At 43.9% G+C, this 18,937-nt stretch overlaps 1 protein-coding gene across 3 annotated transcripts in view; it reads right to left on the minus strand.

The window, feature by feature from the left end:
• PRKCQ (protein kinase C theta) overlaps window positions 1–18,937 on the minus strand; it is an 88,817-nt gene that overhangs the window by 45,642 nt on the left and 24,238 nt on the right. For 2 of the 3 annotated variants that reach the window (XM_005291929.4, XM_024106346.3), the window contains 3 exons: window positions 8,374–8,573; window positions 5,497–5,557; window positions 1,803–1,965 (listed from right to left, as the gene is read on the minus strand). In XM_005291929.4, coding sequence (XP_005291986.2) covers window positions 1,803–1,965; window positions 5,497–5,557; window positions 8,374–8,573 — 424 coding nt within the window. Of the gene's footprint in view, window positions 1–1,802; window positions 1,966–5,496; window positions 5,558–8,373; window positions 8,574–18,937 lie in introns of those variants that run through there. The other variant, XM_024106347.3, reaches the window with a different exon arrangement.

Here is an 18,937-nt window from a genome sequence, read left to right on the forward strand (position 1 = left end):
GCCTGATACCGTGACACTTACTCACACGAGGAGTCTTTACTCCTTCAAACAGTTCCAATGCCCCAAATCCGGAGGCCTTTTCTCAGTTTCCAGTCCTAATGGCCTGATCCCACTCCCATTAAAGTCAATGGAAAGATTCTCAGGCCCAGATCTTCAGAGATAGTTAGGCACCTAACTCCAATTGATTTCAAAGGAAGCTGAGAGGCTAAATACCTTTGGGGATTTGTGCCAGACTATCTTAAATAGGAGCTGGATTGGGCCCTGCTCAGACAAACTCTCACTGAAAAGGCCCATTGGAGTCAAGTATGGGAGTGAGAGTTGTGGGGTCAGGCGTCTTAATGGTGAGCAGTAATAATGTTTCTTCACTGATGTTTGGAGGAATAGGTTCTCCTGAGATGATGATTAGTGTCTAGTGTATAACAGACGTGCCTGGGGACATCTGTATACACACGTACATGCTGAATTACACTGGGCTGTGATCCAGGGAAGACTTGAACGCACCTCACTTGCATCAACTGTGACGGTACCTCCCATAAGGCTTTATGGAAATATGCTTAGAATGTGTTTTATGCTACATATGCCATGTAACATATCTCAAAGGTTATGATCTATTGAATGTATTAATCCTATTTGTATGCATGTATCATTTTTGTATTCGAAGTTATGAATGTTATGAATGTTGGCTGGGGACTGGCTTGATTTCTAAATAACCTTAGTAGAGCATTTGGTCAGTTCCTGGAGAAAGGAATGTTGAAATTAAGTACCTAATCAAAAAACACTTAAAGGACAATGGATCTTGGAATGCTCCAATCTACATAAGAAGTCTACTTGAGGATGTTCAAGGTAGCATGTAAACAATGGATGCTACCTGTAAAAACTGTGAGTCATGCATGGACATGTGACTTGCCCGGGTGACTCCTAAACTCCATCTTGGAGCTGGACTTTGCATAGGAGTGAGGAGGGGGTCTCCACCCACAAGAGAGTCTATTTACACCCCTGGGAGACCCCTCCATTTGGTCTTCAGTTGGCTAAAGAGAGAGCCTTCCTCCCCCAGGATACTTGAAAGAAACTGGAACAAAGGACAGTGTGCAAGGGGTGTGAGTGATTGCTGGACCCAGGCTAAAAGGAGATTAGTCTGTAAAAGGGAGCATTCTGGAACTGGTGAGGATCTTATCTGTATTCAGTTTGATTAGACATAGATTTGCGCATTTTATTTTATTTTGCTTGGTGACTTACTTTGTTCTGTCTGTTACTACTTGGAACCACTTAAATCCTACTTTCTGTATTTAATAAAATCCCTTTTTACCTGTTAATTAACTCAGGAGTATATATTAATACCTGGGGGAGCAAACAGCTGTGCATATCTCTCTATCAGTGTTAGAGAGGGCGAACAATTTATGAATAAAGCTTATACAGGGTAAAACAGATTTATTTGGGTTTAGACCCCATTGGGAGTTGGACATCTGAGTGTTAAAGACAGGAACACTTCTGTTAGCTGCTTTCAGGTAAACCTGCAGCTTTGGGGCAAGTAATTCAGACCCTGGGTCTGTGCTGGAGCAGACGGGCATGTCTGGCTCAGCAAGACAGGGTGCTGGAGTCCCGAGCTGGCAGGGAAAGCAGGAGCAGAGGTAGTCTTGGTACATCGGGTGGCAGCTCCCAAGGGGGATTCTGTGATCCAGCCCGTCACACCAACTCTCATTCATTCATAGTCACAGATTGCTTATGGAAGGGCAGCCAGTTAACACAACAGACAATGAGTTTCAGAATGAAAGGTGGAGGAAACACTGAATCATTGTACGTACCAGACGAACTCATGGCAGACAGAGCAGAATGTGGGTTGCGGGAAAAAGGTAGCAGTGAACTCGTGACATTTGACGTTGTGAATTTTGGCTTGCTTGATAGCTCCCCGGCGCTGATGCAAGGAGAAAAACCCCTCTGTCTCGCAGTCAATCAGCTCTTTAGCATCTGGGAAGAAAGGAGACATAAAAGTTCATTACGAAATTCAGTTATTGTGTATGTGTGTGGATATATACAGTATAAGTATATACAGTGTATGTACAGTATAACTACAGTGTGTGTATACACTCACTATACTTACAATGTATTTATACTCTGTGTTCTGAGCTGTCGTTTACTGGAGAATCTCAGAGTGCTTTACAAGCATTAATACAAGAAGCCACACACCACCCTGGCGAGGCAGGTATTACTCTCATTTGACGGATGGGGAACTGGGACACAGAGAAGTTAAATGACTTGCCTAAGGACAGCGGCTGTATAGCTGAGAATAGAATCCAGCAGGCCTGAGTCCCAGCCCTATCCTCTCGCCTCCTCTCTGTAACTATGCTCATGGAAGCCACTAATGTGACACCAAACTCTTTAACCCAGATACTTAGTATAAAACTTATAAGAGATTACACACGAATCCTCTGGTTAGAAATGAAGCAGACAGAGTGCCCATGTCTGTTTCGTGAGGGCTTTCATTCTACCACCTTAAAACAGAAAGGGAAAGTCCTCCAAATAAGCAGTTAATCAGTTTAAATACCAATTTGCTGCTGTGAAACTACTGGTAGAAGATCCTTTCAGCATTTACAATGTGAACATATGATGGGGGGCATGACCTAGGAGAGGAAAAAGGGTGGTGGGGGGGAACAGCTGGCAAAATTCACAATGATAATCCAAGCTGGGTGGAAAAAGGTCATTCCGGTTCAGGGAGGATTTTTATATTTCGTTCCAACTGGGAACGAAACCCCAAAATGTCAAAATTCTCATTGAAAAAGATCCCCAGCTCTGGGTCAATCTGCTGATGGGCTGTCTGGAAGTTGTGCACCCTGGAAACCGTGGGGTCCCCAGCAGCCCACCAGGTGGCCCCTGAATCTCTGGAGTCTCTGACTCTGAAGCAGTCTGCCTAGTATGCGACACTGGAGCCGTGGACCATGGAAGCCCTGAGGTCCCCAGCAGCCCATCGGACAGGCTGCCAAGGAGCCCGGTGGGTGAGCTGGCAGAAAACACTGCCTGGGTTCCATTGGAACGTTGGTGAAATTGAACCATCTCCGTGAAATATTTTATTTTTGATGAATTGGCAAATTCTGACAAATTACTGTTGCATTGGAATTTTCCCGACCAACTCTAATGATGAAGTGGATTGAACTGTTTGCTACCATGACAGTGTAGGGGTCCTTCATGGTGCATCCCCAGTGTAACTCAGCCCTGATCAGAATAGCGGGTAGAGCACATCTACCGGCAAGAAAACAGTTCCGTTTCCATGTCTGTTCAATCCATGTTCAGTCTTGCTAGCTAGTGTTAATAATAAGGTCAATTGTGCCGGTAGAACTATCCACTAGGAAATGGACTGAGACCACCTTATTTCACCTGGGACCCCAGAATTTTGGTTTCTACTGACTTGAACTAGCGCTGAGCTGATGACTTAAGAGAGAAAATTCTAGATCCTATAGCCAATGCCTTGAGCCCTCCTATCTGACTTTCCTCCCACCTCTACCCATATTTTAAATAGTGTGTTTGTTTCCCATATGTGTTTACATTTAAATTCTAGAATCTTGGGTGATCCTATTTATTATTAGAAAAAGGCTATTTCATTCTGTGGCAAGCAATATTACATGATAATCCCCCCCCAAACTACAGCCCCATGCTTCTAAATATATGTTTCCAAAGGTTGGAATTGGCTTAATATGCTGAATTACAAGACAACAGGGACCAATGAATTGTTGCTAACGCTAATTCATAATATGCAGAGCATAGGAATTATTTAATGTATTGTTTCCAGCAAATAATTTTCTTAAAATAAAAAGACATTGAACCCTTTCTGATCTCTATAGCCCGCAGAAGCAGAATGTGTTAATACAGACAAGCTCTTGTCTTCTCCTCTTGTTGGCTTTCACCAACGAAGCAGGGCTGGGTCTGGTTAGTATTTGGGTGGGAGATTTCCAAGGAAACCCTAAGCTTTGAAGGAAGTGGTTTGTGTGGTTCAGTAAGTCGTGCACGTCCCTCTATTCAGAATTGAGCTAATGCCCCAGCAGTATGGAAGTGCTGGCCTTGGATTAGAGGTAAAGGAGAGAATGTGCCTGGAAAACAGTCACAAGTATCTCTTTGGGATGTTGTTGACCTCACTGATGGCACCTTGATCTGAATCAAGATCTTAAGAGAAACGAACAGTTAAAATACTAAGTGTTGCATAAACAAGAGGAAGTATTTTTTAAGCATGTTTTTTTAAAACCCAGCGGGTGCTCTTTCAGATGCAGTTTCTTTGCAGTTCAAACTACAATCTGTAATACTACAAAAATGTAGGGCTTGATCCAACTATGGGAGTTAGATCAGGGCCATGGGGTAAATATTAATGAAGCGGTTTTCAAAAATATAGACCTTTCGACTCTTGACATGAGTGCTCAGGTGTAAGATTTTCAATTTACACAGAATTGTGCCCTGAAAAAAGTGGTTAGAATTATATATAATTTGCTGAAAGATTCCTTTTGCATATTCCTTGTCATTCTACCAGGCCAGTACTGCTTTCCTATATGCTGTATTCATGAAAATATTCACAGTTAGCGTGATTCTGCAAGCTTTGCGAGGAAAAAACCCCAACCCTTGCTAAATAATATAATAATAGCCACATAGTGGATTGTGCAACAATTCACCTAAGTATTCTGTAGGACGTAGCCTGCACTGAAGTATTGATTCTGACCTTGTGCAATTCAGAGATGAACTATACACCTAACTTCCCTAAAGGTTATCCCCTATGATGTGTTAAGACTTCTGTTTCAATGCTGACCTGATACAGCGTGACAGCAAAAGCCTTACTACCCATCAGAGGTAGGAGTTGATGAGGAAAAGTACCAACGTACACACGCTTCCTAATGAATTATTTTCATTGTCTCATTGGAAGATCTTTCTAAGTTCAGGTTGTTACCTCTCCATCTAGTCCTCCCATCCTGCAGCCATCAAAGTCAATGGGAGTTTTGTCATTAAGGTCAAAAGATGAAAATGTGTTTTATGCATGTTGCCATCCCTTTATGTTGAGATTGTTCCAAACCAATATATTCTTAATGTATACATTTTTCAGCTAGGATCTCTATATGGGGCTAGTCCAAACCTTTGACATCAGTGGGAGTCTTTCCACTGTCCTGGATGGGAGCTGGATCTGGAATTAGGTCCTTTTTTCTTTTGGGTCTATCCTAGTTGGCTTAAGGGAATGCATATGTAGGGCTGGCAGTTAGAGAATCCACTTTTTTACTGGTAAAGCTAGCAGATTTGAATGCAAATAACTGAGGGACAGCAAGCATGGAACCCCGCAATGCTATACGAATTGCTCTTCATAGTGGAGCCGCATTCAACCCATTGCAATAATCTCAATACAAGTCTATAGGTGAATCACCAGTATTGAAGTGAGCATTATTTTAAATGGTAGGTGTTTATCTGAAGATGACTTGTCTGCCCCACATAACCAGAAATCAAATCAATTAATCAATAAATAGTGTCACTTGCCACTCATTTCCAGGAAATATCTTGCACTCATTAGCATTCTCCCTTGAGGTTTCAATTCTAGCTGGTTGAGACAAGGCGAAAGAAAAAAAGTGTAGATGTTAGACAGCAATACTACTTCATGGCAATCACGTCAGATGCTTGAGCGAACGCAAAGCTAAAGTCTAGCAATAATCTCAGCTGGCAAGAAAAGAATGAATTTCCACACAGAGTTCAATAACTGGCAATAAATGCTTGGTTTTGGTTTGTTCATTATTAGACACGGTAATTACTGGACAACAAAGTACACCGGAGAACAAAGTGTATAGGAGGGTTGTGGGAGGAGAGACAGACAATATGGGTATAGGACTATGCTGCTTCTCATCAGAGGCTTGGGAACAGCATGCTAGAACATACATAAGTCTCTCTCAGCAAGTTTGCAGATGACACTAAACTGGGAGGCGTGGTAGATACACTAGAGGGTAGGGATCGGATACAGAGGGACCTAGACAAATTAGAGGATTGGGCCAAAAAAAACCTGATGAGGTTCAACAAGGACAAGTGCAGAGTCCTGCACTTAGGACGGAAGAATCCCATGCACTGCTACAGACTAGGGACGGAATGGCTAGGTAGCAGTTCTGCAGAAAAGGACCTACGGGTCACAGTGGACGAGAAGCTGGATATGAGTCAACAGTGTGCTCTTGTTGCCAAGAAGGCTAACGGCATTTTGGGCTGTATAAGTAGAGGCATTGCCAGCAGATCGAGGAACGTGATCGTTCCCCTTTATTCGACATTGGTGAGGCCTCATCTGGAATACTGTGTCCAGTTTTGGGCCCCACACTACAAGAAGGATGTGGAAAAATTGGAAAGAGTCCAGCGGAGGGCAACAAAAATGATTAGGGGTCTGGAGCACATGACTTATGAGGAGAGGCTGAGGGAACTGGGATTGTTTAGTCTCCAGAAGAGAAGAATGAGGGGGGATTTGATAGCAGCCTTCAACTACCTGAAAGGGGGTTCCAAAGAGAATGGAGCTCGGCTGTTCTCTGTGGTGGCAGATGACAGAACAAGGAGCAATGGTCTCAAGTTGCAGTGGGGGAGGTCCAGGTTGGATATTAGGAAACACTATTTCACTAGGAGGATGGTGAAACACTGGAATGCGTTACTTAGGGAGGTGGTGGAATCTCCTTCCTTGGAGGTTTTTAAGGCCCGGCTTGACAAAGCCCTGGCTGGGATGATTTAGTTGGGAATTGGTCCTGCTTTGAGCAGGGGGTTGGACTAGATGACCGCTAGAGGTCCCTTCCAACCCTGATATTCTATGATTCTATGATTCTAAGTATGAATAAAATAATAAAAAAGGCTGAGATTTTCCAAAGGAGCTCGGTATCCACCAGCTTCCATCAAGAGAACATATCATTCCCAGCACTTTTGCAAATTTGGCTGTAAGTGCCTAACTCCCATAGGCTTTCATGGGAGTTAGGTGCCTAGCGCTATTTTTGGTTTGCTGGCTGAATCAAAACGTTTTTTATTTTTTTTTAATTGTTTCAGGTTGACCCCAAATGAAATTTTTCGGCATTTAGAAAAAGTAAAAAAAAACCTCAAGGAAAGTTTGATTCGACCCAACGTGAAATTTTCCATTTTGTTTTTGAAGGATTTCTGCTGAAAAAACAACCCCCCGAGCGGTCTACACAGTAATGAATCAGCCCCACTGTCTGAGCCTCGCGAGCCCGAGTTGGCTGGCATGGGCCAGCTGTGGGTTTTTCTTTGCTGTGCAGACATCCTCTTAGGCTCTATCTACCCGTAGGCTCTGAAGTACCCAAACTGTTTTTAAAATAGAAATTAGGTGCTTTTGAAAATGTCACCCTAGGGGTAAATCTTACAAGTTAGCATAGGTGCCGACTCTGTGGGTGCTCCGGGGATGGAGCACCCACAGAAAAAAAATAGTGGGGGCTCAACACCCACTGGCGCGTCCCGCCAATCAGCTCCTCCCCCTCTCCCCAGTGCCTCCCACCAGCCAAGGATCAGCTGTTCAGCAGCGGGCAGGAGGAGCTGGGGAGGGGAGGAAGAGCAGGGGCATGAAGAGGCAGAGTGAGGGTGGGGTGCACTCGGGGGAGGGGGTGGAACAAGCTAGGAAGGGGTAGGGCCTTGGGGGAAGGGTGGAGTGGGGGCAGGGCCTGGGACAGAGTGGGGGTGAGCACCCTCCGGGAAATCAGAAAGTCGGTGCCTCTGCAAGTTAGCTTGAAAACTGACAGGAAAAACTACCGGCGATTCAAGTAATTTAACATTTCTCCAAATGTCATGTCCCTATTAAGAGCACGGCAATCACAAAAATCCTATTGGCTAAACTGTATTACCTGCAGCCTGCCTGCTGGGATTATCATGCCACCTAATTAATACTTCGAGCCTGTTTCATCACTGCGTTACTTCAGATTTACACCACTGATGCTTAATGGAGTCACAGTGATACAACACTGAAGTGATGCAGCGGGGAATCCGTTCATTGATATTAGAAAGATTAAATGTTAAGAGCATTTCTCTAGGGCACCTAAGATAATTCATATGTAGTCACTCATATTACTATCTGCCCCCAAAGGATTGTCTAAGCAAAGCTATTTTGTCTGCATGACTCATAGGAGCCAGAATCCTTGCTAATATAAGGTATAAGTTTTAATATAGCAGCGACAGTTAATATAAGAGCATTAGGTTGCTCTTTCTGATGTTCATGGAATGCTTTCCATCAAGCAATACACAAGATGACTCCACATGTGTTCCTTGGACGGCAGACAATTTTTTTTTGGCATATCACTTACATTTGAAATCTGGTATGCACCTAGCGCCTCCCCTTATTCCATAACAGTTATCTCTAACAAGCCATCAGTGGTGTTAAGAACCCAAAGCGCTTACCCATATTTCTGTCTTCCCATTGGTCTTCTTGCACCTGTCCGCCAGTACGTTGAGTTCGACGGTGGTTTCTGAAACCATTTCCGCGCTTTTGTCCTTCACAACGATGTGCATGACCCTACCCTTGTTGATATGGGCATCGAACGTGCTGTTCCAGGGTGGGTACATGGTGGGCTTCTTTTGGACGTACACCTGGCCATTCTCTGTTAATGGAAAAGATAAATGTCTATCAGGGATGGTCTAGACAGTATTTGCTCCTGCCATGAGGGCAGGGGACTGGACTTGATGACCTCTCGAGGTCCCTTCCAGTCCTAGAATCTATGAATTTAGACGTATCGGGATGTCCACCTGAGAGGATGCGACAGAATGGGCCCGATTCTCATTTATGCCAAGGCCACCATGCAAGCGAGAAGGGGCCCTTGAACTAGATTTAAATGTAATTTGTGCCCACTTAAAGACCTTTTTATTCTGCCACAGTGATGTAAAGTGACTTAGTGTAAATAAGAATCAAGTCCATTAAAAATCAGTGGAGTTACACTGGCGTTAATCTGCAGTAATGCAGTTATGAATCAGGCCCTAATATTGTCTCGGTCAAAATTATTTTTCCAACATTCCTGCCTCTAAACTTCTTTGTCTTCCACGATGAAACCAAAACAAGTAAAGCAATTCCATGCTTATTCACTCTGAACCCAAACAAGAAACCGGCGGCTAGATCATTTCTGTGGAGGAAATGAGACCGGAGTCACAGAACCTAGGCTTCTGTGGGAGGATAATCACTGGTTTCCCTCACAATTACTCCATCAAAGCCAGAAACACTGAAGGAAATAGGGGCAGGAAAATGTGACATGGGAGACACAGGTGCTGACTTCTATTTTTCCCGGTGGGTGCTCCATCCCCACTCCACCACAATTGCCAACTTTCACATGTTAAATAAGCACCCTGACTTTCACAATAAGCCAGAAATCAAGCGAATCCCATTTCAAAACGAGGCCAAAACAAGCCAATCCCTAAGAACCCCAACACTCTATGTGACTAGATCCTCCCGGCATGCAGTCTGGGACTGTGGTGGGCCTGCTGTGCACCCCTGACTCTCTCCCGCCCTTGCCCCTGCTTGCCCCCTTTGCCCCGTATGCTGGGAGCTGATCAGAAAAAAGGAGCAACAAGCTACAAGCCAAACAAGTTACAAGCCAAAAACTTGCCAACAAGCAACTCACAAGCCAATTAAGCCAAAAACAAGGGCAATTTCTGCATTTTTTCACAGGTTTGGCATGTCTGCACTCTGCCCTGAGGCCTTGCCCCTACTCTGCCCCTCTCCCTAGAGGCCCTGCACTCACTCAACTTCTTCCCGCACCCTGCTCCACTCCCTTCCCTGAGGCCCCGGCCTGCCTGCTGCTCACTGCTCTCTGCCCTCCCCCGAGCGCCTCCTGCCCGCTGCTGAACAGCTGTGGCTGGTGGGTGCTGACCACCCCTATTTTTTTTTTCCTTGGGTGCTTGAGCCCTGGAGCACCTATGGCGTCAACGCTTATGATAGGAGACACATCTTACTAGGAGGTGAGATATCTTTGAGGCCTACCATAAAACTGCCCAGCCAGTGCCAATCATACTTGCCCCCACTCTTTAGTCCAAGTCTCACCAGCCTCTTTGTCCCAATCTACTCCTTTCTTTAGATCCGGCTTTAGCCCTCTCCGCATTTGAATCAGACAGTTTGCTCCTCCACACTGCCTGGGTGCCAGCAGAAGGGTGACCGAGAGGACAGGAGAAAGGCTGCCTGTCTTCAGTTCCAGTGCCCAAACCCACACGGACTTGGAGCAGCTGGGAGAAGCCATTATGGGGAAAGCTTTATCCCCATTGTGACCATAAAAATGGAAAAGAACCTCACCCATCTTTCTTAGTCTTATAACTATCAGTTTATACACCACGTCAACTTGGACTCTTTACTCAAGGTGAGTTTTGTTTAACAATAACCATCCTTAACTTTTCCTCTTATAAAATGTTAATTTAATGGAATAAGAAAATTAAAAATAGAAAGCATGTTTCAGTGCATTGTGGGATAATAATATTGCCCCTCTGCCAAGCGTTAGCAGAGGTCAGGACCCTCCAGGTTGGTTTCCCGTTGAAGGAAAAATCAATGACGCAGAGTGAGGGGGTGTACCCTTACTGTAACTCATTTATTTACACAATATACATGAATCCATGAACAGAGGTAGTCACAAACGGCAAGCAGGAAAACCCCCACTTTCTGAAATCTCCACCCAAAAGCCAATACCTGGTTCCCAGGAAGCAACTCTGCACCAAGTATGGATTGGAATTAGAGAAATAAAGGCAGAGAACAAACTCGCTTGCTGTTTGCAACAGCTTTCCTTTAAAAGAAGCTATGTCAAAAAAACTAATTACAATACAGCATTCTTCAAAGAATATACACTGCTTGCATGCTGTGTGTAATGGTACCATCTGGTGACTCCCTCCATAACAATAATACTTTACACTTCCACAGCCTCTTACTTCAGATAATCTACAAATGCTTTACAAATATTCATAAAAATACTTCCATGACTTCTTTATATATCACACAGAAGCAACAGAAACCACAGCACTGGACTGGGATTTAGGAGACCTGGGCTCTATTCCTGGGTTAGCCACTGACCTGACAGGTGATCTTGGGTAAGTCACTTCAGTGCTCTGTGCCTCGGTTTCCCCATCTGTGAAATGGGGATAATGATACTGATCTCCTTTGTAAAGTGTTTTGAGATCTACTGATGAAAAGCACTATGTAAGAGCTCGGTATTATTATTAATTAGCATCCTCCTCCTATTCATCATCAAGTCAATTTTAAATACTTGGGTGTGTGCAACCAACTGGAACCAGTTTAACTAAAGGTGGTTTTATAAACCAATTGGGTGACATTGGTATGAGTTTTGGTTTAGACACTTATTTTGGTTTAAAAGTAGTTCATTTTGATTTTTCTTAATCCAGTTTTAAAAAAATGGATTAATAGGCAGTGAACCACTCTTAAACTGAATTAAGTGTGTCTTCACGCAGACTTGCACCAGTTTAACTAAATCAGTTTGCAAACTGATTTAAGGTAAACCACGGCAAGTTCTGTATTCAGACTAGGTCTTGAAGGAGCAGCATTTTAAGAGAGCCCATACTCCCAGGTAAAAGAACCCCCCCAACCCCCCTGTCTTTTCTCTAAGGGTCCAGAGTGGGTAGAGGCAATATAAGGATACAGCAACCTACTGTTGATTGGGGCTTGGGGGAGAACCAGCCCTCGGCCACCTGCTGCTGCTGGAAGGGAGGAGCAGGAACCAGAGGGGAGGGAACAAAGAATGGGGAGCACATGGAAAGCTTTTAAACTCCACTCCCTGTCCGGCTCACCCAATGACAACAGAAAGCTGCCTTTATTGCTCCTTTCCATCTCCCTCACCTTAGGAGTCCACACACTCCCCTCCCTTCCAGCAGCTGGACCACTGGAGAAAAAGGCAGAGAAAAGATGTCTCTTACTGTACCTGGTGCTGCGTCCCAGTGTGACCTCTGCTAGGATGCTGCCTCTCAGCTCCCTGGGTCTGTCCTATTTACATATCACCACAGCAGTGATCCCCACCCCTGCTTTCACTAAGGAAGTAGAGACAAGGGCTGGGAAAAGAAATATACAGTCTTGAAGGAAGGATCTGGAATCCAGTCCCAGCTCCCTGTATGTCTCGAGGTTTTATATGGTAAGGACCAGATCGTGAACCTTTACTCACACTGGCTTATTTACGCCATATACACCAGTCCTTGAACAGAGATGGTCACAAATGGTATGTTGGCAAACCCTGCTTCCTGAAATCTCAGCCCAAACTCTGATGTGTTGTTCCCCGGAGCAATTTTGCACCAAGACGTTAGGGAAATAAAGGCAGAGAACAAACTTCTTACCGCTTGCCACAGCTTCTGCAAAAAGAACCTGTATCACAAAACTAACCACACAGTGTTTCCTCATGTGAATTGGGACTTCTCGTATAAGGGTCTCCCAATATGAGTAGAGGTTGCACCACTCAGTCCAAAGTTTAAATCTGTACGTGGACTTTCCCGAAGTTCAGGGGAATTTGGGTCTAGATCAGGCCCATCTCTACGATTAAGGACCATCACATATTTAGTAAGTGTGTGGTTGGGCATATTTTACTCACACTTGAACACTGTATGTATGTAGATTTTTGCAATTAATATACTTAGATAATAGCCTGTGGGCCTAATTCATCCCTGGTGTAATTCCTGGCTTTGATGGAATTTCATCAGGGATGACTATGGCTCTGTATGTCAAATAACAGAGGCTTGCTTCAAGGCACAAGCTCATAAATATACATTCAGTATCTTTTGATAAAAAGTTGCACAAAAAGAAAAGCAGCCGAGTGCAACATAAACTTCCAGATGTCACTGAGAACAAAAATATTAACAGGAAGAGCCATGACTTCCTCACTGCATCAGCTACCCAGCCACCCGACATAGAGAAATCAATTTATCCAAGAGACACAATCATTTGCAAAATAAATCTCTCAGTTTTTAGTGCCCTGGAAAATATATGGCTAAAATAAACAAACACTGGGATGGTAATGAATTGGCCAATGCATAAGGGCAAAATTCTCTCTGATGTAACTCCACTGAAGTGAATAGAGTTATATCAGGGATTAATTTACCTCCATGCTCCTGGAAGATGAAACAGCAGCTGCCTTTCCTGTAGTGCAAAGCTTTCTCCTTGGCTGACAGTGTCTCTTGATCAGTGGGACTGCGTATAAAGTTCAAACACAGTGCAGAATCTCTCATGAGACAAATGTCATCAAGCCAGGTGTTAAAAGGGCATGGATCCAGGTGGCCCATTAGGTCCAGAGCAGCTTTTAAAGGGCAGATTTTTTTATGCCTCAAAGGCTCCTATGATATCTGAAAAGGTTTCTCTTCTGTAGTGAGCTGCAGTAGCCCTTCCAACCACTTGACTTTTATTTTGGAGAATGGATTAAATACGGCGATTCCTTTGTTTAAAACAAACAACCCGAAAACCTTGCCTAAAATTACAAAGTGCAGAAAAACCAGCATTCAACAGACACAGCAGTGAAAGATGACACCAATGCACATTGCAAAGTATCAAGGCAGAATCTCCTACCAAAACGGCGCCAGCATAGAGGGCCTGATCTAAAATCCATTGAAATCAATGGGAGTTTTAAGGGGCTTTGAATCAGACATAATGTAGCTGCATATTGGGATAAGGCTCTGTGAGATACCAGAGTGGAACCCAGACCAATGGGGGGCTGTGTCACCCCTGCCCTATAACTTTGGGTGCCTTGCAGTGCCTTGCTGCTGTAGCCTCCAACCTGGGTTGCTCATAAACAACCACCAGCATGCAGGTCACTCCCAGATGTGTTTGTGTAAATGCACATCAACAGCCTTGGTTATACTAAAGGGTGACCTCAACACACTCCCAGTCCCAGATTTCCCCCCTGAAATGTATGTCTTATACTGCCCAGCCCTCTCCTGGACAGTCCAAATATATGAAGAGAATAATACACAACAGTTATTACCTGAAACAGTTACCCAGACACTTTAACTAACAATGCTGGATTCCATAAAACAATAAAACAAGTTTATTAACTACAAAGAGAGAGATTTTAAGTGAGTACAAGCAATGAGGCATAAGAGTCAGAAATGGTTACAAGAAGAACAAAGATAAAATGCTTTTTAGTGCCTAACTTAACAAACTAGATAAGATTCAAGCAAAGTTTCTCACCACATGCTTCTAACAAGGTTAAAACACTTCATGTCAGGACCCCTCCCCACAAAGTCCAATCGCTGTTTTCCTTTGTTTTCAAAGGCCTGGTCCACACTAACCCCCCACTTCCAACTAAGGTACGCAAATTCAGCGACGTTAATAACGTAGCTGAATTCGAAGTACCTTAGTTCGAACTTACCGTGGGTCCAGACGCGGCAGGCAGGCTCCCCCGTCGATGCTGCGTACTCCTCTCACCGAGCTGGAGTACCGGCGTCGACGGCGAGTACTTCCGGGATCGATCCCAGAAGATCGATTGCTTACCGCCGGACCCGGAGGTAAGTGTAGACCTACCCTTAGGTCTGATGCCAGTGACAGACAGGGAAAGTCAGGGATGTCTTGGGGTGTTTGCCCCTCCTTTTTATAGTTTTTAACCCCTCTTTGAAAAGCATTTCCAGCTGAGAACCAGGTGACAGGCAGTCTGCTGGAGGAAAGTGACTCCTGGCTGTTTTTTGCTGAGATGCAGCTCTCTTTGTCCCTGTCCCCTTTCTTGCCAAAGAATGGTCACTTGGTAGGTAAGGGCCCATCAACTTTGTTAAGACCTGGCTGGGGCATCAGCTTGCTCTTTGTCTTTGGGAAACTGGTATAATCACTCTCTAGACTTATCTGGGAAACCTATTTCAGTCATGATTTCAGCTTATGTTCTTAACATTACATATAATGTGGCTATATGGACTTTACCATGCTATTACTGATCAGCAAGTGGTGAGTTTTCAAATTATACCTCACAAGGCATACCTTGTACAAAGACTATTACAATAGCGTGTAGGGTGTGAACACAGGGGTGTGTTCCATCACAAGCTCATTCCATCCTGATATATCATTGGACCCAACTAACAAAAACAAATCCATTTAAATAATTTACGTTTATAAAAGACACCAACAATAGCCAAAAGTGCATTGAGCATTCCCTGTCCTATAGTGGGAATTTAGCATCTTTTCCCCATAAAAGTCTTGGAGGTAGCATGGTCAGAGCATAAGGCTCAGAGCCAGGATTCCTGGATTCTATTACCAACTTCGCAACTAATTAACTGAATCTCCTTGAGCATTTCACCAAGCCCAATATTTTCATGCTTGGGTATCATGTTTGGGCACCTAAATAAAAACAGCCTGTTCTTCACAGGTGTTGAGCAGGATCTCAAGTATTGAGAGGATCTAATTTACCTCAATTTCAGTAAGGCATTTGATACGGTTCCACATGGGGAATTATTAGTTACATTGGAAAAGATGGGGATCAATGTGAAAATTGAAAGGTGGATAAGGAACTAGCTAAAGGGGAGACTACAATGGGTCATACTGAAAGGTGAACTGTCAGGCTGGAGGGAGGTTACTAGTGGAGTTCCTCAGGGATCAGTTTTGGGACCAAACTTATTTAATCTTTTTATTACTGACCTTGGCACAAAAAGTGGGAGTGTGCTAATAAAAGTTTGTGGAAGACACAAAGCTGGGAGGTATTGCCAATACAGAGAAGGACTGGGATATCATACAGGAAGATCTGGATGACCTTGTAAACTGGAGTAATAGTAATAGGTTGAAATTTAATAGTGAAAAGTGCAAGGTCATGCATTTAGGGATTAATAACAAGAATTTTTGTTATAAGCTGGGGACTCATCAGTTGGAAGTAACAGAGGAGGAGAAGGACCTTGGAGTATTGGTTGATCACAGGATGACTATGAGCCACCAGTGTGATATGGCCATGAAAAAAAGCTAATGCGGTCTTGGGATGCATCAAGCAAGGTATTTCCAGTAGAGATAAGGAGGTGTTAGTAGCGTTATACAAGGCACTGGTGAGATCTCATCTGGAATACTGTGTGCAGTTCTGGTCTCCCATGTTTAAGAAGGATGAATCAAACTGGAACAGGTACAGAGAAGGGCTACTAGGATGATCCGAGGAATGGAAAACTTGTCTTATGAAAGGAGACTCAAAGAGCTTGGCTTGTTTAGACTAACCAAAAGAAGGCTGAGGGGAGATATGATTGCTCTCTATAAATATATCAGAGGGATAAATACCAGGGAGGGAGAGGAATTATTTAAGCTCAGTACCAATGTAGACACAAGAACAAATGGATATAAACTGGCCATCAAGAAGTTTAGACTTGAAATTAATTAGATGAAGGTTTCTAATCATCAGAGGAGTGAAGCTCCGGAACAGCCTTCCAAGGGGAGCAGTGGGGGCAAAAGACAAATCTGGCTTCAAGACTGTATATGCTTGAAGGGCCTGTACAACTTTACTCCTGCCTACATCTCAGGTCTTGCCTCTTATCACAGGGCATCAGACCCCCCACCGTCTTCTCCTTCTTCATCTCTTTCCTAAAACCCCATATCTTCAGCAAGGATCAGAGACACTAGCCAACTAACAGATGCCCTAACATTTTGGAACAGAGGTTGTATAGGAAATATACAAACTGAGATTTTCAAAGGGGCCTAAGGGAGTAATGTGCCCAAATCCCACTGAAATTCAATGGGAATTGGAGCCCAGCTCCTCAAAGATATTTAGGAACTAACTCCCATTGAAATCAGTGTGGAAGCAAAGACATCAGTGAAAGTTAGTTGTCTAAATACCTTTAGGGATCTGGGCCTGGGTGCTTAACTCCATTAAATAAACACCTTCCATCAAGTCACCCAGTGCATTTTGCCTTATCTGTGCCTATTGCAAGCTCTTCTGGGCACGGTCTGTGTGACATTTCCCCGGGTACCCAGGGCTGTGAGGCACCTGCTTCCGCCTGCTCTTAGTGTGAGGAAGTCTTGTCTGTGCCTGCTGGGGGGTCAGCTCCCCAGCCCCACCAGCCACGGGCAACACAAGTGCTCCCTTCTAGGCCTACACAGACCCTACTGTCACTCTGCAGACTAGCGAAAGGTACACTCAGGTCCTGGAGCCCTCAGACCATCCCCCTGTTCTACTGGACGCTCGCAGGGTTCACAGATCCACTGCATCCAAAGGAACAATTCGCCTCAGTTTACCAGTTCCACCTCAGATTACTGCACCACTTAACACACAGCACTTAGGTATGTTTGCAGTGAAATTAAGTGTAAGTTTATGTAACAAAGCAGAGTCAAGTAACAGCAGTATTGGAAACAAAGTAAAGTAAAATCGTAGCACACATTCTAGAACGTAGACTTCGTTAACTAGATACGCGCCTGCCTTGTAGAGCAATGCTCACCCCAAGTCCTTTCAGTGTTTGCCAGCCAGACTGATGGTAACCCCACTTTCCTACAACAAACATGGTGTCAGCTTGCCTCCGTGAACAATCCTGTGTGCTTCCTTGTATCCCTAGCAACGCTTTGTCTTTAGTCAGAATCAGGACATACCCTGCTGTTGTTTTTTCCCCTGTACATTTTCTTTCTTGTAGATTTCACAATCTTTCCACTGCGATCTGGGTTGTGTGCAAATAGGCATCCATTGTAAGACATACAATATATATATGGCCAGACACAGAGATGAGCGTCTGTTTCTGCCTGCCTGAAAGGAACATGTCCAAGGTTTATCATCTCCTGGTGACCTACCTTATAATATATGGATATGTACCTATCTCATAGAGCTGGAAGGGACCCTAAAAGGTCATTGAGTTCAGGCCCCTGCCTTCACTAGCGGGACCAAGTACTGATTTTGCCCCAGATCCCTAAGTGCCCCCCTCAAGGATTGAACTCACAAGCCTGGGTTTAGGAGGCCAATGCTCAAACCACTGAGCTCTCCCTCCCTGTCCCCAATACCTTAACTCCCAGATCTTCAGAACATAATTTTCAGTACGGATATATGCCTTTGTCAATATTGTCCGTGTATACATTTTGCAATGATTATGCCGACCAGTGGGCTACTGCCTTTTAGTTGAGACTTCACATGCCACTCTTTGGTGAACAATAATGCACATATTTGACCCAGGGAATCCCTGGAAAGCCCTGGGCACCCCTCTGCCAGCTGGCACCAAGTGATCCCTCAATCACAGTCTGTCACTGTTTGTGTCCGGCACAGAGCTGAGAACATTGTCGGGACTTAATGAACAATAATCTGTTAAGCGAGGGACATAACTTCAGAGTCTTCTCTAATGGAATAAACCAAGATTCCCCAAATTTATTTTATTCCCTTCTCAACTGACAGAGGCTTCAGTCTGAGTTGTGGCTCCTTTAAAGGATTCACTGAAGAAGACACCCGGCTACAAATAAAGCGTAATGAGAAAGTATTGCTTTCAATCAAGGCTGTGAGTTTTAAGATCCTAAGGATCTGGTGGCATCCATTGTTTTCCACCTACATGGATTGATATCCCTACATTTTCCAAAATCGTTTAAAATATATTATGAAAGGGTCAATTTTAATACTGTCTAAACAAACATAGTCCACATTTTCTTAAAAAAAAACCCAACCCACAGTCAACTGTTGAATTAATTGTTTTAAAAGTATAAAAATCTTCTTTTACTAACTGCTGTAACACCCTGCAGGACTTGTGATATAAAGAGACTCCTCAGGCAGGTTGATTTCTAAGACAGTCACCTGAATTATTATTATTTATTATTGTAGCATCTCAGAGCCCGTGTCGTGGACCAGGATCCCATTGTGCTAGGTGCTGTATAAACAGAACTTAAAAAGATGGTTCCTACCCCCAAAAGCTTGCAATCTAAGTACAAGGCAAGAGACCACAGATGGATACAGGCAGATGGGGGAATGCAAGGAAATAATGAGACAATGGTCAGCATGGTAGGCAGTGGCCAGCAATTAGTCTAATGATTAAAATAAATAATGGTCAAATGCAACAGTAAATACAAGAAATTCTTGAACAATAA

The sequence above is a fragment of the Chrysemys picta genome, chromosome 1 (assembly GCF_011386835.1).
Source record: "Chrysemys picta bellii isolate R12L10 chromosome 1, ASM1138683v2, whole genome shotgun sequence".
Lineage (NCBI taxonomy): Eukaryota > Metazoa > Chordata > Testudines > Emydidae > Chrysemys > Chrysemys picta.